Below are 24189 nucleotides of genomic sequence, written 5' to 3' on the forward strand. Positions count from 1 at the left end.
CAATTTCTTATTAGACTACCAGCTCGATTGCCAATTTGTAAATTTTAGGTAATGATTAAACCGATAACCCAATAAAATCATATTGAAACTATTTTTTTATCCTAAATTATATAAACATATATTCTATATTAGGCGTATCAGAGAAAGTCGTGGCACATTCATATAAATAAATATTCTACAAAGAATCAACTAATAAATGTGAAGACACTCATAACCTCTTCTTCTTTATTTCAAGAAATCCATCAACCCATTTTCTTCCTTCATTAACAACATACATTCAACTCATTTTCTTCCTCCATTAACATACACACATTCAACCCATTTTCTTTCTCCATTAACACACATATTCAATTTAATCATCAATCATAAAGAGCTTATTTTCAAGAAACATTCAACCCATTTTCTTCCTCCATTAACACACACATTCAATTTCAATTTCATCATAAACCCCCCTTCTTCTTCTTCTTCGTTTCAGGTCGCCCCCTCGCCCCCCCAACCCAACTCGAGATTGTACAATTTCTTCATTTTTCTCGTCGTTGTCTTGCCCCCCCCCCCCCCCCACCAACCCGCTCCTCTTGCCCCACCCATTTGAAGGACAAACTGTGCAATTTCTTCCTTTCTGGGCTATGTTCAATCATGGACTGGAATTTAACAACAATGGAAATTGTTGTTTGTTAAATTTCATGGAAATTGTCCAACCCGCTCCTCTTGCCATTTGTTAAATTTCATGAAAATTCATGGGGAATGGAATTTAACAACAATGTAGAAATTGCACAAACTGCCAATGATTTCACGAACTGGACTATGTTCAATCATGACGGCGGTGTGGTGGCGGCGGCGGCGGTGGGGGTGGTTGAGGAGAAAGAAGAAGAAAGAGAAAAGTAAATTGTAATTAGTAGCTTTAACAAGTGGCAGTGACGTGGAACCAATGTGGCGGAGAGTGTACAACACTCTCCACTGTGCAACTGGGCATCAATTTTTTTGGTGCCACGTCAGCCAAAAATGGTACAAAAATACAGAAAAAATAAGGCCGGGGGTAATAGGTCGCCTGCAAAGATTGGGTGCGTCATAATTAATCCGAGTATACGTTGGGGTTTTTTTTTATGTATTTTCCCGTGTATATATAGAATACCTAGTCTTATTATCCCCTTTCCTTTCAAATACTCTTCATCCGCTGTATCGTCTATATAAAACATTATTGCATTATTACTGAACTAAGCAGAATGAAAGTATAATTTACTCATTTTATATATTGTTGTCGCTTTTTATGTGGAATTTCACCATTTACAACCCATGTGTATGTAAATTGCTTCTTTTTTATTGAGAAGATAACTGAATTAGTGGTCAATGGAAGAATCTTAGAATTACTTAACATTCATTTCGTATAGTTCAGTCACTGATTTTATCATTGTCAAAAAACTCATACACTTTCCCTACTGATATATTTGTTGATTTTTTATGTCAAAATTCTATTACTAAGTGCGTATATTTTTCTAAATCTTCTTGTATTGTCGAATATGTAAATAAAAGAAAATACCTTTAACTTCTTAAATATTTCGAGCCAATAGAGCCCTTTCCATAATTTGAATTTTTTTCCTTTAACTCAATTTTTTTCTGTGTGATTTAACAAAAAAAAATTATATTTATTGACACGAGTTATACACACAAAGCACGTATATTAAAATCAATGTAAAATCAGGTGGAAATCTTCTTCTTCCCTCTCCCTCTCTCTTGGAAGAAAAGCTTTTCTTACCTAGGATTATTTTCCTTTTACAATCTTTAGAACCCCCTACATTTAGTAAAAATTTCCAAAAATAATTAACTAAAAGTTGTATTAAATCCCATTTAATAGGGAAGGTACATATGTACAATTATGTAAAGTGTATAAGATTTTAGGCAAGGTTGTCACCCCTACCTAATCTCACAAACCTTTTACCTACCTTCACCATTAAACAAAACCCCCCAATCCCATCATCTCTCATCTCTCTTCTCCTTTGCTTTTTTCCCCCATTTGCTCTCTCTCTCTCTCTATAAACCCTTTTTCTTCGAAACCTCTCTGTTATTCTCCATCAAAATTAGAAAAAAAATAAAATCACTTCTAGGGTTTTTTCTTCTTTAAAGACTATATTTATACACCCATAAACCCCAAATTAGTTGTTTTTACTACTTTTCTTGCAAAAACCCAACTTGGGTTTTGTCTTGTTAAGTATAAAGCTTTAATCTTTGTTTGGGTTTTTGATTTTTGGGTCGAATTTTTGCGATGCAACAATCCGATCTTTATTATCACTTTTTGATGTGATGACTATTTTTAATAATAATATTAGTCAATGGCTATGTCTTTATCTTTGTTCTCCTCACTTTATTTAACTCTACTTTTCTTGGTTATTTTTGTAAACCCTATAGTAATTAATGGTTATTTAAATGATGATATTGATTCTGAGTTGATTCTTTTTCATCAAGATTATGCACCACCTGCCCCACCCCCTCCCCCACCTCACCCACCCTCGGTTTCATGTGAGGATGATCTTGAGGGTGTTGGTACGTTGGATACAACTTGTAAGATTGTATCCAATTTGAATATTACTAAGAGTGTGTATATAGAAGGGAAGGGGAATTTTTATGTCCTTCCTAATGTTACCATAAATTGTACTTCCTATGGTTGTGAAGTTGGGATTAATGTTACTGGTAACTTTACTTTAGGGGAGAATTCGGTTATATTAGCGGGGACATTTCAGTTGGTAGCTGATAACGCGACATTTGGTAATCGTTCTACTGTGAATACTACTGGTTTGGCGGGGTCAGCGCCAGCTCAGACGAGTGGGACACCACAAGGAGTTGAGGGGGCTGGTGGGGGGTATGGGGGAAGAGGTGCGTGTTGTTTGACGGATGAGAAGAAGATTCAGGATGATGTTTGGGGTGGGGATGCTTATGGATGGTCTACATTGCAAGAGCCGTGGAGTTATGGAAGTAAAGGTGGGACGACAAATATGAATGTGGATTATGGTGGGGGTGGAGGTGGTAGGATAATGCTGTTGGTCGAGAAGTTTCTAGAAGTCAATGGAAGTGTGTTGGCTGATGGAGGTGATGGGGGTGTCAAAGGTGGCGGCGGCTCTGGTGGCAGCATCTACATCAAAGCTTATAAGATGTAATTTTTCTTTCGCTTTATTTTCCTATTCTTATTATGTATTTAGAATTTCAGTTTTCAGTACTATATCTCTGTGCCCTTGATTTCCTCCATATTATTAGTTTAGTGTTACTAGAAATGTGGATATTCTCCTATATTGCTATTTTTGTAATCCCATTATACTTAAGTGTTGAGTAGGTGCATATGTTTGTGTCCGGAATGTGTTTACTTTTCATAGGATGATGACTCGTTAGACTGTGAATTGATAGGAGATAGTAGAGTTGTTTTTGAACTCTGCACCTGTGGGACAAACAAAAGGAGTTTGTCACTTGTAAAGGTGCTCCAACATGTAGTTAGTATACATGCAATGAACCTTTGGTTTACACTGGATATTTTGTGAATGATTATATCGCGTTTCAATGAAAATCTTCAGCGAATGTATGGTATCATATCACTGTGAAATGTGCTTATACCAAATTTTCTCACTCTATATAAGAGACTGTACTTGCTTGCATGGTTGTTCGATATCATTAAATATGTTAGCTAGATACATGTGATTAGGCTCGAGGAACCATGCTTGAATGCATCAAAATAAGTTGGTTTAGGAGGATGGAGTTGCAGCAGCACAGAATCCCAGTAAGTAGAACTGTAGAAGAAGAACGAATACATGTGGCCCAGAATTTCTTACTATTAGCTCAAGTGATAACAGGAGTAGATCAACCTACATTAAAGCACTAGGGTTGGAGACGTGCTTCTTGGGAATCTTCGTGGTAGCCTATGAAAGCTAGTAATTTTATCTAATCCGAGTATCCTATATCGCTAGAAACAAGCGTTTCAAGAAAGGATAAGACATATCTGGAGTTGGTGTTCATGATGAGAAAGAATTCCTCTGTGCTGCGCTGGGTACAATATATCTCCATCAAGGCATAGACTACTTATAAAGTTTGGGTAGAAGTGTGCATATTGAAAGTAGGAATATGAAAGTTTGATTGTATGAATATTTTTGAAGTCATAGGTATTTGAAAGATTCCTTGCTTATCTATATATGGTAGTAATTTATAAATACATATCTTGACAAGTTTGGTATTCAAATATTTACGCCGAACAAAATAGAGATTCAAATATTTTATACTGACCTTAGATACTATGAGAAAACATGAGATGGAGAAATATTGATTACTAGATATTTTTATGATTGCAAGGTCTACATCTTTATCGTGTAACAGGTAAAGCCTGGAGGCTGTTTTGGGAGTACAAGCTCTACTCCTCTATAAGTCTTAAATATGAGACACATATGATGTTTGTCCAATGTGGGACAAGTTCCTACTTAAGATTCAATTCTTATAAAACAATGATGCTTAAGACTTAACTCTTCTGTTCCTTTAATTCTAACATGCTAACACTAATTCTTTAACATTCTAACACGCCCCTTCAAACTCAAAGTGGAAAATGAATTTGAGTATGTCTTTTTAAGTGGGCGGCATCATAAGAAACTAAGAGATCTATTCAAAACTGTAGAACCAGTAGAAAAAGCTTATGTACCATGAACCAGCACCACTGATGATAACCTAACAGTAGCTCTGACATATGACCTTCACATTGAAAACAACAGCTTATTTTTTCCTTCATACCAAAAGGACGTGCTTTTCATCCCAGGTGTATGGATCTGAATCACGAAGTTCATGTCTTGGTTTAGACAATAAATTAACCTGCACTGTGCTGCTCCCCCCCCCCCTCCCCCCCCCCCCAAAAAAAAAAAAAAAATATCCTCCCACTTGCATGAGGAGATATGGATTTTGTTAAATTATTCTTCTAGAATACTCTCCCTGCATCAGTATGGCGGGTGATATGGAGGGAAGAAACCAGAGAATTTTAAAAGAAAGAAAGGAAATCACTGTGAAGCTCAAGAACAACTTTGTCTAATAGTATAGATCTTTGGTGTAAGACAGTGGATGCAAAATGGTACATGTAGTTTGATAGTTCCGTAGTTACTTACATGTGCACTAAAGAAATTGAATTTTATTTTGTAACACACACTCAAATACACCACCCTGGTGCCAGTACAACTTTTTATAAATTTGCTACGTGACTCAAAAAAATTTGGTTACCTTTGACTCAAAAAAAGTAAAATAAAAATAAATTTGCTACGTGATAAAAAAGGTCCTAAATCTATGATTTGCTTTATCCTGTTTAATTATTCAAGTCAATTCCTTGATGTCATTGAGGCATCTAGGAAGTGCCTCATAAAGAGCAGTACAAAAGACATCTAGGTCCAGCACTTCAACATTTCTGTAATGGAGTTTGGCATGGTCCAAGACATACCAAATATTGACAAAAACAAATTCCATAACTGATTTGTTAACCTTGCAATGCAAAAGAAGGTCGGTGACTTCTTCAGGTTGTTCTTCACATAATCAACATCTGCTGCACAACTGAAAACCCTTCTTTTGGAGATTGTTTTGTGTGAGGCCTGCCTCCTTAGCCACTAATCAGGAGAAGCAACGGATTTTATAGGCGCAATGTTGTACCATATTTTTTTAAGAGGCCAGAACTCACAGTTGTTGCTAAACTCCAGAATACTATAACTGCTTTTAACTGAAAAAATACCCTTGGGATGACCCATCCAACTGATAGAGTCCATTTTGTTATGGTCCAAAACAACGTTTTGTTATGGTCCAAAACAACGTTGCTTAGCATTTGAAGCAAGAGACATATCCTCTCCATTTCCCAATCATTTATATTCCTTCTAAAACTCAAATTCCAGCCAATTGGTTAGAACAAGGTAATTTTTGAAACTCTTATTCCCAGATATATATATCCTGAATCTGCACCAAAATGCCTCTGTGGCAGAGGTATGGTCTAATCAGGGGTGGAATTTGAGTTTTAGAAGACTACTACATGACTGGGAGATTCAAAGACTAGCAGATTTCTACAAGACCTTGAAGCAATTTAACGGACCATCTGATGATGAAGACTGCCTACTCTGGCAGAATCACAAGCTAGGCAAGTTTTCTGTCAAGGAGGCATACAAGACTTTTAACAATTACAGAAACCAGATTGACCACTGGCCATGGAAATTGATATGGAAAGTTAAGATCCCTTACAAAGTTTCTTGTTTTGTCTGGCTGCTAGCTAAGCAGGCAGTACTAACTCAGGAAATTCTCATGAAAAGGGGTTTTAATTTTAGTCCAAGGTGTTTCTTTTGTGGTGAAGAGGCAGAGACTGTTAGTCACCTCTTTATTCACTGCAAGACTACCTTTCAGATATGGAGTTTATTCATCAATTTGAAAGGGTTAACATGGATAATGCCTGAGAAAATTGTTCAAGTCCTGGAGATGTGGAATAGTTATGCCAACCTTTCTGGCCACAAAGAGAGATGGAGAATTATACCAGCTTGCATCTGGTGGTCTGTGTGGAGTGAAAGGAACCTTAGATGTTTTGAAAATAAGTGTAATTCTCTACAGAAGATGAAAATGAACTGTCTTGCTTTATTCTACTTTTGGTGTAAACAGGAGTATATGGAAGATCTAGAAGCATTTATGGATGTCTTAGGTTCTATATGAGTTTTTGTTATAGGATTGAAGATCTTCTGAATACTCCTATGTAACTATGAGACCTGTAACTGTTTGTGGCAGGTCTGATTTTTGGATAAATATACAAGTGTTACCTTTTCGATAAGTAAAGATATCGAAAATTACACTTATTTTCAGACCTGGTATATCTGATGGTTTGATTTTTGGATAAATATACAAGTGTTACCTTTGAAAAGGCTGGTAATGCAACTTGAAGTAGTTGAAATGAGGAATGCGGAGAGCCTTTTCAAATATTTCAAATAAATTCTATTTGTATGATGACCTTCTCCCAATTATGTCTGGTAATAGAATAGGGGGTTTGCTCCGGCCAAGATTCTACCTTTTGCTATGTTTGTGGAGCATATGAATTGTCCTCCAAAGGATGGGGATAGGAATAACCCAAGGGTGTGGCATAGTGATCAATAAAGTGGGAGGAGAAACATGAAGTCTCAAGTTCAAATTCCAATGGAGGCAAAAAGCACTATGTGATGTCTTCGCATCTGCTTCAGTCTTGGTGGATGGAGTTACCCGTTACCTGTGTTTGATGGAGGTAGCAGGTACTTGGTGAAATAGTCGAGGTGGACACAAGTTGGCTTGGACACCATCGTCACAAAAAAAGAGGGAGGATAGGAATGGAAATTATAGTACAATTCGGGAAAGGGGTACTTGTGGGTGGGAACACCTCTACTGAAGGACTATTTCAATAGGATGGGTGCTGCCAGCAATAGAAGTAATGAAGAAGAAAAAGTTATGATGTTAGACCATTTCTATCTGTTTGAGTTTTGCTACTAGAGAAGATGAGGTGCTAAAAAGGAATATGTTTTGTAATATACACCAAGGTGGTGTTAAATGAAAGAAGCTTAGTACATATATTAGACCTTCCAAAACTCTAGCAGCTATCTATGCAACATGTTATTTCATGTTTACACAACAACAAACAACGAAACAATAGAGATGCATTTCCGTTTGTATTCATTCTTAATTCCTGATTTCCTTCCCAAGTTCTCATATTCCTCTCTGTATAAGATGATAGATACACAGTGGGGCGCTCTTCCGTATCTTCCTCCTCATTGTGCTCATCCGATAGCTTGCCGATGCCACTCCAACTGTTATAGGGTGCACCTATGGTATGTTGAAAATGGCCAGGGCCAATAACTTTTTAGCAAAATTTCTAATAAAAAAATATCTTTGTGGCAAAGCTGCAACACAAATGAGGTGATCCGCATTTGTCCTGTGGTTCTTGCGCATGCAACATAGAGTAACAATGGTGCATTTTCGTCCTTTTAAATTGTCAAGTGCCTAACATCACCATGGAGATAGCGTTCCCTTTTTTTTTTTTTTAAAAAAAGAAGAAGTTAATTCTAGGAGGCACATGAAAGAAACAAGGAGACAGTTTGTGGCTGGAAAACATAAGCACATAAAATTATTCTTTCATTCGACACTTGAATTTCGACCTTTTATTAGTAAAAAGGAGATGAGATTACTAGGTTATGAAGCTTGCCAATCTGGATGATGGATAAAATAGCCAGTTTTAACCTTAAGTATCTCTGGGCAACTACAACTCAACTTGATAGGATAAATGATTTTCTTCTTAAATAACTTTTTCCACCTGATATGTAGCGCACGTATAAAAATTCTGAACTTTTCTAAATCTGCTGTATCTCCTTAGTTTTCTGGATCAAACCAATTGTTTAGCTTGAACTTTTACATTTGTAATCAAGATATATTTCTCACGCATAGAGTATACCTAATTTGATGCTTTCTATGTGGTATTCTCATATCTTGGACGTTCCTGGAAGACAGGCTTTGTTGACATTTTATTACAATTGCCTAGCCCAGTTATTTATGTCTTAAGTTGCAAAAAGTTGTCAACTGCCTTTAGCTGCACTGCTATTTAACCCTTTCTTTCTCACCAAATGCAGGACTGGAGTCGGTAGAATTAGTGCTTGTGGAGGTGATGGTTTTGCTGGTGGAGGTGGTGGAAGAGTTTCTGTGGATATCTTTAGTAGACACGACGAACCAGAAATCTTTGCATATGGTAAGGTTAAGTTTATCTTACGTGTTTAAGAATCTTCTACTTCACACATCTTTTATATGAAGATCTCTCAAATAGTTGACAAGGGAGCCAAGCCATGGAGAATTAGCCTTCTCATGCTTTTGGATTTTATATTGCACACGGTCTGTTAAACAATTAGCTATCTCTACATAGCATCTATTCCCTTAGCAGGTTCATGGTCTCTCGTCTTGATGAAGGATTTATTCTAGAAATACTCGTGGTAAATAAACCTTATCATGTGGGCTTCAATATGTAGTTAATTGTGGCCTTTGGATAGGTAAAATGCTCGACTTTTCTATATCATTGTGTTCAGTTGGTACTAAAGCCAATGCAACCTCCGTTTTTCTGCCTGTAGGAGGAAGTAGTCGTGGTTGCGCCGAAAATGCAGGCGCAGCAGGAACTTTCTATGATAATGTCCCCCGCAGTCTTACTGTTAACAACCACAATAGATCAACTTCTACAGACACGCTTCTGTTGGATCTTCCCCAGCCACTGCTGACGAATGTTTATATTCGCAACCACGCTAAGGCTGCTGTCCCTTTGCTGTGGAGTCGCGTTCAGGTTGATGAATCTTTCTTTTCCGTTTTCAGTCATTTAATGGGAGTAACTATATGTGTACCTCAATCTGTGTTATCAATAGCGAAAATCGCAAAAAAGCTCTTAAGGTTAGCTGGGGCTTTAAGCGCAAAGGCGCAAATAAAGCGTGGGCTTTAATGAAAAAAGGCGCAATGGTGCAAAATACATATATATATGTTTAGTCCAAGACTAATAATAATAAGCATGAATAACAAATGTATGGACAAAGAAATTGTAAAAACATTACGATAAAGCTAAATATCAATTATCTAGTGTCACATCTTCAAGAGAGGCTCATTGGCATGGAAAAGCACGTCTTAGAGCCTTGATGATGACACTGAAGCGCACATAAAGCGAGGCGAAGCGCTCAACATGTTTTGAGCCTTGCTTCAGGGCTCAAGCGCGCCTTTGACAACACTGACCTCAATAAATTGAACTTATTTGACACTGAATCTATTGAGTGAATCATCATAGAGAAATTAAATTTTCCCTGAGCTGTGGTAAGAAGTTTTGCTGTTTATTCTTTAGAAAGATAGTCCCGTCCTACTCTTTTATTCTATATGCATACCAAACTCTTGCCCTCAGGATATTACATATGTTTCTCAATGAGTGCTGCATCATTTTGCAATTAATGCTTAATTGTCTTTTTTTACTTTAGTATTTGTGGCTCCACTTTTTGTTTCCTGAGGTGTCTTTAACTTGCCTTCTTTGATTTTGATTTTCTACAAGTAGATTTTAGATTGGAAAGAAGGGTTTGTTCTAGTTTCCTCAATTTTGTTTGTACTGATGCTGTACCAATACTTTTAAGGAGTACAGATAACCTGATGCGTTGTCAGATAAATTTCAAAATTGAGTTGTGTTCCAAATTATAAAACTCATGATAGTTCTAGATTATGCGTCACAGGATGGGCATTGAAGCTGAAAAGGTTTAGTTCCGCTTGACATCTAACTTCTTTTCATCTTAAAAAGAACTTGATTTCCTTACATGTGAAAGGAATATGTAAAAGATAGCAACAAAAAATCTCAAGAGGAGTGGGAGTCCAAGCGCTCTCAAAAATGAAACTGATACAAAAGACTCCAATTCTTTTTTGTTTTTCCAGTAATTCAGACCTCTTCCTCAAAATTGTTTTTATATTTAATTGAAGAATTTTGATAATTCAGAAGCCTGAATAATCCATTTACTTTCGCCGTTGAAAAGCCGAAGTAGTGAAGGGGGTTGTTTTCACCTTTAGCTTTAAGTAACTTCATGAATGCCCTTAGGAAACTTTGCTTGCATAGAGCATCACAAGGTTCTCCAGCTTCCTGCTACTTGCACTCTGCCTTTGTTTTTTCTGGTTATGAGTATTTTTCTCTCTCATATAGGTCCAAGGTCAAATTAGCCTTTTGTGTCGTGGAACACTGAGCTTCGGGCTGGCACGTTACGCGATGTCAGAGTTTGAATTATTGGCAGAAGAGCTTTTGATGAGTGATTCTATAATTAAGGTAAGTGGTTGAATCTCCTTGCAATTACAGATTTTGTTGTTTCGTTACCATTGTATTGCCCCGCAAGCCCCTTTTTTTTGGTTATCGGAAGTATTCATGGGATGTTCTAATTGGGAACTCTTTTGCACATGTTTTTTTCGTTTACGAGTGTCTTGGTAAACTCTCACTGAATCTAGCTTGTGCTTCTACTTGAATCATTTTATAGCTGTTCTTCACTTCTTTAGAATGTCAAACTTTTGATGCATTTACGTGTATTGACCACTGGAAACATCAACAGATGCAATTACATATTGTGGCATGCGTGTTTTTCTGCAGAATGTAGATACTTGCTAGATAATTGCATCTATATCAGAAGATTGTGCAACGTTCCATGTGTTTCCTAAAGCTATACATGAAAGATGAAAAAAGCTTAGCTAACCATCAGGCTTCCTCACTTTTTTGTGTTGTAATTTTACCCTAATAACAGCTTAACTAACAATTAGCCATAAAGGTCTCCTTGAAGTCTTACATTTTCTGAACTGTAATATAAAAGCATAAAAATAATTTTCAATGTAGAGAGGCTCCAGGGTAACCACAGCTGAATAGACTGAAACAGGCTTCTTTGGCTTTGGTACCAGCTTTTCACGCTGCTGAATTATGCTTTTTGTACTTAAAAGTTAAAAGTGATTTTTCTTTTACTACAGACGCCAAAAGCTGTCAAGTATCACAACAGCTCACTGAATATAAGTTGAAAATCATACTGAGTTAGTTATCTTGAGAACCTTCTTTATTTAGCATTACATGATTTAGAAGTTATACCTATACGTCAAAATGATTTAGGATTCTACCTCAGATTTTGGTTATAATTGTTTTGCTTACTGGAAAAAATTGGACGCAATGATAGTGAAGATGAGTCTTAATTTTGTGCAATGTGCGGCACCAGTTTAAAACTGTGGTTCAGCACCTTTTTTTGTTTATTGCAAAAATGATTGGCATGTCTAGGAGCAAAGGAGAGCTTATATCTCACTTTCCTTGATGATTATTTGGGGGTTATAAGCAGCCAAATGACCTGGGATCCTCTGCATATAGTTCCGTATTTGGTTGTAGATAATGTTTGTATCATGATTAAGAATTTAAGGTAGAGTTCTTGTAATTTATTGATATGAAAGAGAAACTGGAGTTTTATTCACTGACAATGTCTGGTCTAACTCGCTGTTGTTCTCGTCATGTTATATGCTCTTACCAACTTCATCCAGCCTCACTTTTGCTTGTATGGTTTTATGCTTTTAGTTTCTCTGGCATAAGATCTTCACTGTGCTTCTAGAACACATGAAGCATGGTTAAATTGCAGCTCTTGTACTCATTGTCCCCAATGCTGTGTCTTATATTAATGTAGTTCTGAAGTTTTTGCAGTGAATGTTATCTGACTTGATTTTTTCAGGTTTTTGGAGCTCTGCGAATGTCTGTCAAAATGTTTTTGATGTGGAATTCACAAATGGTAATTGATGGTGGTGGAGATCAAAATGTTGAGACAACAATGGTTGAGGCTAGTAACCTAATTGTTCTTAAGGTGCTCTTTCTTTTTCTGTTGCTTGTTTTTCTTGGTTGTCTTTGTGCACTTGTTCATTTGAGATGTCTTCTAAATGCCGTTTTATGCAGGAGTCATCTCAAATTCGTTCAAATGCAAATCTTGGAGTTCATGGCCAAGGATTACTGAATTTATCTGGACCAGGAGATGCCATTGAAGCTCAAAGACTAGTACTGTCTTTGTTTTACAGTGTCAATGTGAGCAGATATCTTGTTCTGTATCCTTTTGTTTCTGTTCTTTGTAGGCGATGCGCAATAGATTTGTAACTGGTTCTATACTTACTTTCTTTCAACACACTTGATTTTTCCTGGTCACTTGATCTTTTATGTGTTTTGATATCAGTATCTGATGCATGATAATGTATGCCACAGTCTACGCGTACATATGCATATCTGCTGTTACTGTTAGTGTTCCCCTTGTCTCCCTCGCAAGGTGCTAACTGAGCATCGTTTTGCTCAGGTTTTCACCTGGTCTATGTTCTGCCTCAGCTCCTGAGGAGCTTGGTATTCCCTTTCTGGGACCTCATATGTAGTTTGAGTTGATCACTTTGCTCCATGTATTATATCTCTTTTTAATTTTCTTGACTACTTTTCTGTTACTGTATGCAGATTGGGCCAGGATCCATTTTGCGTGGTCCTTCACGAAATGCAACAGCTGATGCTGTGTGAGTTCCCAATTACTCCTTGTTCGTTCCCCCTTTTTTCCTTACCCAAGATGCTTCTTTGATTTGCTAATAGGATATTTGGTGCTTGGTAGGAAACCGAAGTTGAACTGTGATAGTCCAAGTTGCCCTTTTGAATTGCTCCACCCTCCTGAAGACTGCAACGTGAACTCTTCACTGTCGTTTACATTACAGGTGCTATTATCTGCCCAGTATCAAAACAGACATCTGTATATGATATGCACATAGATTGTACATGGCACTTGTGCAACTCTAATTCTTCCTTTATCTGCAGATCTGCCGAGTTGAAGATATCCTTGTTGAAGGCCTCATAGAAGGATCTGTTGTTCATTTCCACAGAGCAAGGACTATAGATGTGCAACCTTATGGAATTATTAGCACATCGGGGATGGGTCTGATCTTAATTTCCCTCAGTTTATATTTGATGTGATCGTCTTAAGTCTTTTTATGTCACCTCCAGTTTTTAATATCTATTGGCTTTCTTTAGGCTGGGTTTAGTGATTGCTCGGATCTAATGTTGCACGCTTCCATCTTTAGGATATTCAAAATGTTTGATAAGCTTGAGAAATACTAGTGAATATATAATATTCAATGCTTTGAATGTTCAAATTTCTTTGTTAAAGGTCTAATTTTCCTTATATAAAAAACCCCAAATTTAGATGCAAATTTCAATATTTACTCTGTCAAACAAATCAAACTACAACAATTTACGTAATCTATCTCTAAATGCAACATATAACCCCATTGGTTCATCTATTCCATTTTGTCATCTCCACAGGCTGCACTGGGGGAGTAGGCCAAGGAAAGGTTCTGAGCAATGGTCTTGGTAGTGGTGCTGGTCATGGGGGTGAAGGCGGATATGGATATTATAATGGAAGCTGCATTGGGGGTGGCGTCACATATGGAGATCCCAATTTGCCATGTGAACTCGGCAGTGGAAGTGGGAATAGTAGCCTAGCTGGATCAACCTCTGGTGGTGGTGTTCTGGGTAAGTTTGTCTTCTTGACGATAATCCCCAACTTCCACTTCTTCCCTGTGGTAGCTTTATCATAATTTAACATTAGATTTTCTGTATATGAGAAGTGAAAACATGCAGATGGATGATATATTATGTTTGGTAATGAAACAAATTGCATAAACATCTATTGCTTTACTGATTATGTATTAAAGGTGGAAATTCTTCATATGATGTTGAAGTTCCTCCATACGTAGTAGGATCATTATCATGGCATGCCGTGGCTTAAGTGCAAAAGGACAATGTAAGCTTTGTAATGCAGAAATTTAAATGTTAAGCTGCAACAGTTTTAATGCCACTTCTTTTTGTTGCATCCATAGAGAGTCTTACATTCAATTTGAGGTCTGAACAACTCCGCATTCATCCGGTTTTGATCCAAAAATCAGATTTTATTGGATGAGTTGATCACCTCAGTTACTAATATTTTGAAGGAAAGATATCTCATTCAAATTCCCGATGTACAACTGGTATACATAAGTAAAAAATCTGCACAAGTATTTGTTTCTTTACATATAATATGAAATTATCTACGCTAATACAAACCTCATTGGTGCACCCAAATTTAACCAGTTACAAGAGTCTAGCATTCATGACAAAATCATTCTCCACACTTCCCCAAGCTTCCCTTTTAATTCTAAAGTACCCACATGTTAGCCAAAGGTCGTTTTGTCATGCTCAACATCTTCTAAAGTTCTAATCCTTCGTCAAAAAATCCAGCTTAACGTCACGTCCTGTACTGTAGCATTTAATGTCTGCTGTATTCCTATCAGACTCAGTATCGTCCACCATAATTGACTATCAACCAAAAGTGTTGAAACAATTGGTCCACATTTTCTCTCGAGCAGTTGTACGCCTGACATTGCGAGTTTCTCGTTTTGCTAATCAAGTAATAGTTACAAATGATTTGTGTTGTTGGCCCAACTTATTTGGGATTGAGGCATAGTTGAGTGTTCCTCGATTGAAGGTCTCGGGTCTTCGCGTTCTCCAAAGGATAATGGTATCCGAAATCTAATGCTACTTCTTCCATTGTGCTCTTCCTCTTTTTCTTCACTTCCCCATTTAAGCTCCAAATACCTTTTTTTTAAAAATAAATAAGAAAGGTTCAGTAATAAACACCAAGTCGGTGTCGAAAGTTAAGTACAAGGTGTGCGTGTGACTGCTTGAGACAGTTGTCTTCCACCAAGTTTGCCCAACAAACGATACAAAAATATCTTCTCCTTCGCCAAAAGTACAAGTGAAATGCTTTCTGTTTCTCTCGTTCCCATATACTCCAATAGAGACGAGGTGGTGCCGTTTTTCATGTGCCTTCCTTTCATCTCCAATCTCCAACTTGTAATTGCTTCCTTCACTAAGGTCTAAGTACTTTTGTTTGATAAAATGATTGATTGTTTCTCTTTGCTGAGGGAAGAGGGCGTGGATCAGGTTATCCATGGGATTGTTCCAGACCAACCATCTTGGACCTAGCTAATTTGCTTAGGATGGAACTTTGAATAAACAGATAAAGGGTCTTGGAAAAAAGTTATAGATTGTTCCTCTAAGCTCACTTCGCTTCTTTAAGCTCTGCTGGTTATTTCAAACTAAAGCGTTAATGAACAAGAAAATGTACCTTTTAAAATGTGATATATTCTTTTTTTCAAATATGTCGGAGAAAAGTATCACATTTGCAACAAATTCTCTTACCTGTCAACTTCCATGTGCTTTTACTTATTTAAAGCCTGTATCAGGTGCAGGTTTTTCGCTTGAATACCTATAATTCGTCAAGCTATGTCAATTCTGGTGTGAATGTTATCCTGGTGCTTTATGCATTTCAAGAAACTTAGTAACACAAGACGATTCACTGAATGTTTGTTGGCTCTACCGGAGGAGTCTGAAATCAACAACGTATATCTGCTATTTCTATTTCTAAATTTGGGAAGTTCCCCATGAGGTCCAGTTACATGCTATTGTTTGACCATCTGTGATGAATAACGATTATTTTTTTAATGCTTTGTCGTTAAGCCATCTTTGGGTATTGTAGTACTTTGTTTGCTGTCTTTCTTACTTTTCTGTTGCCATCCGAATGCAGTGATGGGTTCATGGGAGCATCCCCTGACGTATTTGTCGGTTAAAGGCAAAGTTATCTCTGACGGGGACAGCTTTGAAGAAAGCTTCAGGAAGAAAGATTATCTAAGTAGAGGTCAGTACATAGGGCCTGGAGGTGGATCTGGTGGAAGTATCCTATTATTTTTGAAATCATTGCATCTTGGTGAATCTGGAATCATGTCAAGCATTGGAGGTAATAGCAGTTCCAGTGGGGGTGGAGGTGGAGGTGGTGGACGAATACACTTTCACTGGTCAGACATTCCTACTGGAGATGTGTATCAGCCAATAGCGACTGTGAATGGAAGCATCTATGCAAGGTTTGTGCAGATAAGGATAGCTTGGGTAGTCATCTTTAGTGCATCTTTGGTTGGTCTAGTCCATTATTTTCTGTGTGCTAGTGTGCTGCTAATGCCATGATTGAATGCATCAAAAGATCTTGTTTTTGTGAAGTCATGAAACATTTACTTTGAGACAGTGTTATTGCACTATCAACAGATGCAAATAGTTAGACCTGAAATATCCAAATATTACGTCTTCTTGTGCTTGCACTTTTTTGCTGCTACTCAGATTACTTTGCCATGTAATTGACATTCTTATCAAGTTCTCTGCTTCATGTGTGCTGTTTCCTCAGGGGTGGATTGGGTGGAGAGCAAGGTGGTATTGGTGGAAGTGGAACTTTGTCCGGAAAGCCATGCCCAAAAGGGCTTTATGGAATTTTCTGTGCGGTAAGTGCCAAATAACATCTATAAGCTTTTCTATGTATAAGGATCTACTTGAAACAGCTTGAGAGAAGGTCAAAGAAAGAACTTCCTGGAGGGTGGGGGTGGTTGTTACTTTTCTCATATCATTGGCGTGTTGCCTTTTCGAACTCTGTATGTTTCATTTCTTTCTTCTCTGAATTTGGAAATGACTGGATGGGTGATTTTTTTCTTGTTTTTTGGAATATCCCTCTGTTGTGTCTGTACAGGAATGCCCACTTGGTACTTTCAAGAATGTCACAGGATCTGATAGTGCCCTTTGTATTTCATGCCCGAATGATGAGCTCCCACATCGAGCTGTTTATACTTCTGTCCGAGGTATGACAAATGACGAGAGTTTATAGCAGCTGCAAAGGCTTTCACTAGTCCGTATAATCAAGGGAATAAAGAGGCCAGATATAAGTTAGTTTCACTGAATGTAGATTTTTTTTGGGGGGTGGGGTGGGGGAGTTCAATGAAAATAGAGATAATGGATCAAAATCCCCCTAAACTATCTCATTTTATTAGTTTCATACTTAAACTTTGCTAGTTTACGTTACTCCCCCTGAACCATTTCTTACTTAAACTATGTCTAGTTTATGTTACCCCCTGAACTATAACTTCCAGGTGCTAAAACCACCCCCCTTGGCTTGAAAGATGGCAAAGTGCATGTAACCACCTCCTTAGAGGCGCGTGAGGGGCGAAAAAACCCATCTAAGCAAAATAGAGGAAGGACACAGAAAGACAACTTGCGGACATATATAGATATGTTCTTCAACCTCTCAAAGTTTAGGGCTTCTTTGTTCACGATACTTATTCACACCTTTCAACCCCAAGACACGATAAAATCAAAGATTATAGACTGAAATCACTGTGAAAACAAATGAGAACTAAATGAGAACTGATCTGCTCCCATTTCTCTACAGCCAGAGAGCTCACGGTGAAATGGGATAAAAGTAGCGTTCCTTGTGTTTTTCTCTTCACCTTTAACTTTTAATTCCTTTTTACTTTTTAGTTTTTCTTTAGTTTTACTTATTTAGTTAGAATTTATGCTATTATTAAAACCATTAATTATCTAAACGAAATCTGGAAAAATAAAAAATAAATAACAACTGTAGTGCTGCTTGGCATTTTTTTTCAGCTTCTTGGGAGCGTGAACACAATTGCTTAACATATAATGTGAGGGGGGTATGAGCAAGGGAAATTAGCACCTGAAAGTTATAGCTCAGAAGGGTAACATAAACTAGGCATAGTTTAAATATGGAACTGATAAAAACGTGATAGTTTAGGTGGGATTTGAAATGAATCGGTCAAGACACTAAGAAACATCTTGTGTCTTTTTCTTTTTCCAATTTAAAAAAAAAAAATACACTAAGAAACATTCAAAACATCTATATCATTGAAATTAACCTGTATAAGTCTGTATTTTCTACATTGTGGACATATTTTATTTCTTAACCTATTTGTTCGAATTTTGTCAAATTTTCTTCTCTACACAGTTTCTGTGCTGATTTATGGTTGATTACTTTTAAACTGACTTTAAGGAGCTTTCCTTGTAATAGGTGGTGTTACAGAACGTCCTTGTCCTTACAAATGTGTTTCAGAAAGATACCATATGCCTCATTGTTATACAGCTCTTGAAGAACTAATCTACACATTTGGCGGGCCTTGGCTGTTTGTTCTTCTCCTTTTAGGTCTTCTCTTTTTGTTAGCCTTAGTTCTTAGTGTAGCTCGGATGAAGTTTGTTGGTGTCGATGAGTCACCAGGTCCTGCTCCCACACAACAGGGTTCTCAAATTGATCACTCATTTCCATTTCTGGAGTCACTGAATGAGGTTTGCCCAAATGTCTTGCTTGTTGACATACAACAGTCCACTGTATTAGATTGTATACATTCTTCCTAGCTCAGGTGGAATTTGACTGTCTTTCTCTCAGGTTTTGGAAACAAACAGGGTTGAGGAGTCGCAAAGCCATGTCTATAGATTGTACTTTTTGGGTCCAAATACATTCAGTGAACCTTGGCATCTGTCTCATACACCTCCCCAGCAAATAAAAGAAGTCGTGTAAGATGATTTTTTTTTTTTTTTAATTGTCCTGGTATCTTCAGTTTACTCTTTTGTTTTGAATATCTTGCTTTGGCTGTTACACATGTTTCATTGAAGTCTTTCTTCGGATCGGTTCTTTTCAAGTTTTCTCTTGCATTACTTCAGAGGGAAAACTAGGGAGTAGGATAGATAAATCTCTTTCTGCTTCCAATTTCCCTGGATTGTTCTTCGTTTTTAATTTTTTTTCCTAAAATTTGGTTTCTTTTATCTGTCTTTTTTAAAGAATAAATTAGAAACTGCGAAATAGCTATTCAGTGGTTCTGTATTTATCTGACAGATATGAGGGTGCCTTCAACACCTTTGTGGATGAGATTAACACTATTGCTGCCTACCAATGGTGGGAAGGAGCAGTGCATAGCATTCTTTGTATCCTTGTGTATCCTCTTGCATGGTCATGGCAGCAATGGCGGCGTAGAATGAAGTTACAACGTATTCGTGAATTTGTTCGATCAGAATACGATCATTCTTGCTTACGTTCTTGTCGTTCACGTGCTCTTTATGAGGGGCTGAAGGTTAGATTATACTGGACTTTGATCGAGTATCATTTGCCATAATTTTGTGTTTAAGCATGTTTAGAAACTAGAATGTGTGAAATTTTGCTTCTTTCTATTGTTTGCTGTTCAAACTCCATTTTTTGTACTCTGGTTTTATGTATGCTTGTTTTATGGAGGTGACAGTCTCTTGGGTATTTTTCTAGTAAAACTTCATTTATTCATCGATAAAGGTTGTTGAGTTTGAAACTACAGCATCTTCGTTTTGTCAGGGTCTTAAGAGGACAACTATATCATGCTGAGCAGGAAAAACAGCATCTCTATTGTGGCGTAGCTCTACTTATTGTTAGTAAAGGCCATACTGATGTGTGCCTTTTAACTTGTATTATTGCCATTTACGTGCTATAAGTCAAGATTTTGATTTCATCCACTGCCTCCTCAGTTTTCCACTGTCTATTTCTTCCTAAACCTTAAAGACTTCCATCTAAGTTTTGTTTTTCCGCCATATTCAACCGCTTCTAAAGGTTAAGATATTATAAATGATGCCTGGATATGTCAGATGTTGAATCAAATTTTTTCTTAATAAATTAGTGATGATTTTCTTTTTCAGTTGCAAAAATGTTTAAGTGTCATTTTCCCTGTTTTTATTTGATCATATGTTTAGAGTCCCAAAAGCAAATCTTATTGAAGCATATGGTTCGAGAATGACTTCTCAACCTTACCTTATAGGTCTTCATGATTGTAGGTGGCAGCAACACCTGATCTAATGCTAGCATATGTGGACTTTTTTCTTGGCGGTGATGAGAAACGAAGCGATCTTCCTCCTAGTCTTCACCAGAGGTTTCCGATGTCTCTTCTATTTGGTGGTGATGGAAGTTATATGGCTCCACTCTCTTTGAATAATGACAATGTTATCACCAGTCTGATGAGTCAGGTTAGTCATCCGCTACAAAACAAAAAAGGAATTTAGAGACAGATGTATGGATTTTTCGATGCTTTAATCACTTTGTACTTACGATATGCAATTGTTTTCAGTCCATTCCACCTACTACATGGTACCGTCTTGTGGCTGGTTTGAATGCTCAGTTGCGTTTGGTACGTCGGGGTTGCCTCAGTACAATGTTTCGCCCGGTGCTTAGATGGCTTGAGACTTTTGCCAATCCTGCTTTAAGGATCTATGGTATCCGTGTAGATCTCTCATCGTTCCAAGCAACAGCTGACAGCTATACTCAATTTGGACTTTTGGTGTGTGTTATCGAAGAAGAAACTGGACTACTGCCTTTTGAAGGTCTTGATGAAGGTTCCAGAAGTGAACAACTATCATGGTATGGTGTGCACTTAGAGTTTCCTTCAGATATTCTATTTGGTTTCTCCTGCCTTTTGCCCCCAGTCCCCTCCATTTTGACATTCGTCCATCTGAACTCTCATACTTCTCATCGTTCCACTTGTATAAAAGGGCAGCCCGGTGCACTAAAGCTCCCGCTATGCGCGGGGAAGGGCCGGACCACAACGGTCTTTTTGTACGCAGCCTTACCTTGCATTTCTGCAAGAGGCTGTTTCCACGGCTCGAACCCGTGACCTCCTCGTTCCACTTGTATCTGCATCTTGTATTTGAGTCATGAATACATATTATATATGTATGAATCTTATATGCATTGTTTGTATTGTTGTCATTTATTGTGAAATTTCTATAAGAAAATATCTTGTGGTCACTGACGAAGGGGGCCCCGGGGGGGGGGGGGGGGAGTGTCAGAAGAGGGCAGAGTTTTAATCATCTGAAGATCCTACATTGGTTAGTTCATATCTGCAAGTTAAATGCATTTGTTTATAATATGCAAGTCCCTCTGAAATTGGAGTCTTGCTCGAAAAGAAGAGCAATTCATAGCTACTGCATCCTTGAACATTATCTGTACCAGTTTCCCATTTTTTCTATTTGGACTAGGCCCAAATAGTTTCACCTTTTATTGTGAGGCAAGGTATCAATATTGATTTCACATCATTCCCTAATTGATCTATTTGTTTCATTTTTTGCAGTGATAGCAGTAGCATAGACGGGCAGAGTCCTGTGGGCTATCTAAGAGATGAATCAAATTTAAGGGGGGATGGCAAAAGCACTGTAAAGCGGAAGCTTTACGGCAGGATTTTAGACGTTGACAACTTAAAGATGCTCAAGGAGAAAAGAGATCTGTTTTATGTTCTCTCTTTTCTAATCCATAATACTAAACCAGTTGGTCATCAGGTCTGCCCCACTCTCTCTGTGTCTCTTGGAGGATGGCCTTTAAGTTTCAATACTGAGGACATATTTGTTAATGATGCAGGATCTTGTTGGTTTGGTCATTTCGATACTGCTGCTTGGCGATTTTAGTTTAGTGCTGCTTACTTTGCTCCAGCTGTATTCAATTTCCTTGGCAGATGTCTTTCTGGTTTTGTTTGTTTTACCTCTTGGGATGTTACTTCCATTTCCTGCTGGAATTAATGCTCTCTTCAGTCATGGGCAAAGGCGTTCCGCTGGTCTTGCACGTGTATATGCTTTGTGGAACATTACATCCCTGATTAATGTTGTAAGTGCCTTTACCCTATACCCTTGAAAAAGAAAAGTAACTATGCTGTCGCGAACTTGTGTTAGTGATCTATCTGTTCCTTTCCCAACTTGTATACCTTTCATAGGGGTCCAGAATCGTTCAGCATTCTTTAAGTGGTCCTTGCATTCTGCCTTTCCTTTTTCTCTTAATGTGTCATGCTCTGGGATTGAGGGAAAACTGCAATATCGTTGATGCTCGATATAGTTATAAAAGTCTCTTTAGTATAGGACTTTACATCTTCTCTGGTAATATGCTTAGTCGATTTCTGTTCTTTTCATCTGTTACGATATTTTTACCTGGTAAAGTGTCAATTGTTTGGAGTTGAGATCTTTGTAAATTTCAGAATGGGATCACTTGGAACTACTTCCTCTCCCAAATTTGGATATCCCTTATCTTGTTTATCTCAAAAATAGTGTCCCACTTCCTTAGCATATATTATTATCAGAATCCCAGTTACATAGTCTACAACCAAAAAAAGTTCGTTCAATGAAAGTACCATTCTGCTTTAACAGTGCACATTTTTGACACTCATGAGTCGTGTCAATACCCTGTCCAAGTCAAATACGTCTCAGTCTTTAGTTTGCCAAAACTACTTGGGATGTGTATTGATCCACTGAGATTAGCTGAGTTGCATCTCTGATTCTTTTGTCACCACAAGTTCTGATCTTTTCTATTGACAGATTAGGACCATTCTCTGTCTTAACCCTTCACTTGAGGGTGTATTAACTTTTAGTTAACCAACAGTTTTCCGATTATGCCTGCTTACCCTGTATATCATTAATTTCATACCAGATCGTCGCATTTGTCTGTGGATATGTCCACTATAGCACCCAGTCAAGCAGAAAGCTTCCTTACTTCCAGCCATGGAACATGTAAGCATTCTGAAGTTTGTTGTCACGTGAAATTTATACAATTTCGTACTGTTGTGAAACTTTGCATGTTCTTGCAGGGATGAAAGTGAGTGGTGGATATTTCCTTTCGCACTGGTTCTGTGTAAATGTATCCAATTGCAGCTCGTAAATTGGCATGTCGCTAATCTAGAGATTCAAGATAGGTCGTTGTACAGCAATGACTTCGAACTGTTTTGGCAATCATAATACTCAGCTGAGCAGGGATATTCCGCTAACACCCTATCTTTTTTCTGGGTTGATTTTGATTTTTCTGCATCACCCACTTTTTTGGCTTTTTTTTTCAATATAGGCGGTTAGATAGTGAATTGTCACAGATGTAGAAAGGAATTGGGTAGAAAACAGAAGAAAGTTGAAAGAGTAGATAGAAATACTGAGAGAGAGGCATTCATTGTGTAACACCCCCCACTTTTGGTTGTGCAGTTGTGTTTCTTCACTGTAAATATCCAAGAGATCCCTCTTCTGAAATTCTAATTTGTAATCTTAAGGGTGATGTTTATTAGTTTATTATTATTCAATAAGATGTGCTTTCCTACCTTAATTTTTTCCAATTTTGTTGCCTTCCGGCATGTGGACTTAGTTCCTTTCTTCTACTGTGTAAAGGGCCCCGCTTGTATGATTTTCTGACTACTAGTGCAAAAGTAGCTTGGCTCTTCTCTCTTTTGTGTGTTTTCCGTAGAATAAGATTGTTTAAAATGTGGGTAAGTGTTGGTTGATTTCTTCCCACTTTGTCTAAGCTTTTTCGCATCATATTATATTAAAAGTGGGATGCTCCAAATGAAAATGGTAAGAGACCAAAATACCCCTCTAAAGTTGATGGACAAATATCCTCTATTGCCTTCCGTGCCAATTTATGTGATACAGTTTGATTAGGCACGGAGTTTAAGAGAGAAAGGAAGACTTGAACTTTGTGGTCTAAAATAAGTCATAGATATTTGTGTGATTTTAAATCATTTCATTAAGCGTGAAACGGGAAGTTTAAGTGAAATTATTTTTAAATGTAGAAATGTATCATTCTTTTGGGGGCAGATTAAAAAGGAAATGTATCATATAAATTGAGACAGAGGGAGTATAAAATAAAAAACTCCCTCAAAAATCTCACTCGAGTAATAACTACCTAGACGCTTCGTTAATCTCACTTTAGGAAGTGTCTTCATTAATCTCAAAACGGAAAGAACTTAAAAGAGTTGCAATTATATAGTACTACCTCC

General features: G+C 37.5%; 1 protein-coding gene across 1 annotated transcript; it reads left to right on the top strand.

The window, feature by feature from the left end:
• The first annotated feature begins 1911 nt into the window (after positions 1 to 1911).
• Positions 1912 to 23519, top strand: LOC132029669 (uncharacterized). Its single transcript, XM_059418981.1, has 22 exons — positions 1912 to 3145; positions 8619 to 8734; positions 9108 to 9313; positions 10691 to 10810; positions 12231 to 12359; positions 12449 to 12574; positions 12986 to 13041; positions 13134 to 13233; positions 13334 to 13451; positions 13838 to 14047; positions 16140 to 16473; positions 16788 to 16881; positions 17124 to 17232; positions 18456 to 18727; positions 18828 to 18955; positions 19275 to 19509; positions 20234 to 20422; positions 20524 to 20813; positions 21523 to 21727; positions 21807 to 22049; positions 22863 to 22942; positions 23020 to 23519. The coding sequence occupies exons 1-22, from the start codon at positions 2328 to 2330 to the stop codon at positions 23165 to 23167; spliced, it is 4326 nt and encodes a 1441-aa protein (XP_059274964.1). The 5' UTR covers positions 1912 to 2327; the 3' UTR covers positions 23168 to 23519.
• Positions 23520 to 24189: the final 670 nt, after the last annotated feature.

This window comes from Lycium ferocissimum, chromosome 9, assembly GCF_029784015.1.
Source record: "Lycium ferocissimum isolate CSIRO_LF1 chromosome 9, AGI_CSIRO_Lferr_CH_V1, whole genome shotgun sequence".
NCBI lineage: Eukaryota > Viridiplantae > Streptophyta > Magnoliopsida > Solanales > Solanaceae > Lycium > Lycium ferocissimum.

Bases quoted from the DNA above. Each gene is read 5' to 3' on its own strand.
- LOC132029669 (XM_059418981.1), top strand. From the start codon at position 2,328: ATGGCTATGTCTTTATCTTTGTTCTCCTCACTTTATTTAACTCTACTT. The intron at 13,452-13,837 runs GTCTGATCTTAA...TCATCTCCACAG, and splicing joins TATTAGCACATCGGGGATGG to GCTGCACTGGGGGAGTAGGC. The intron at 18,728-18,827 runs GTTTGCCCAAAT...TCTTTCTCTCAG, and splicing joins TTCTGGAGTCACTGAATGAG to GTTTTGGAAACAAACAGGGT.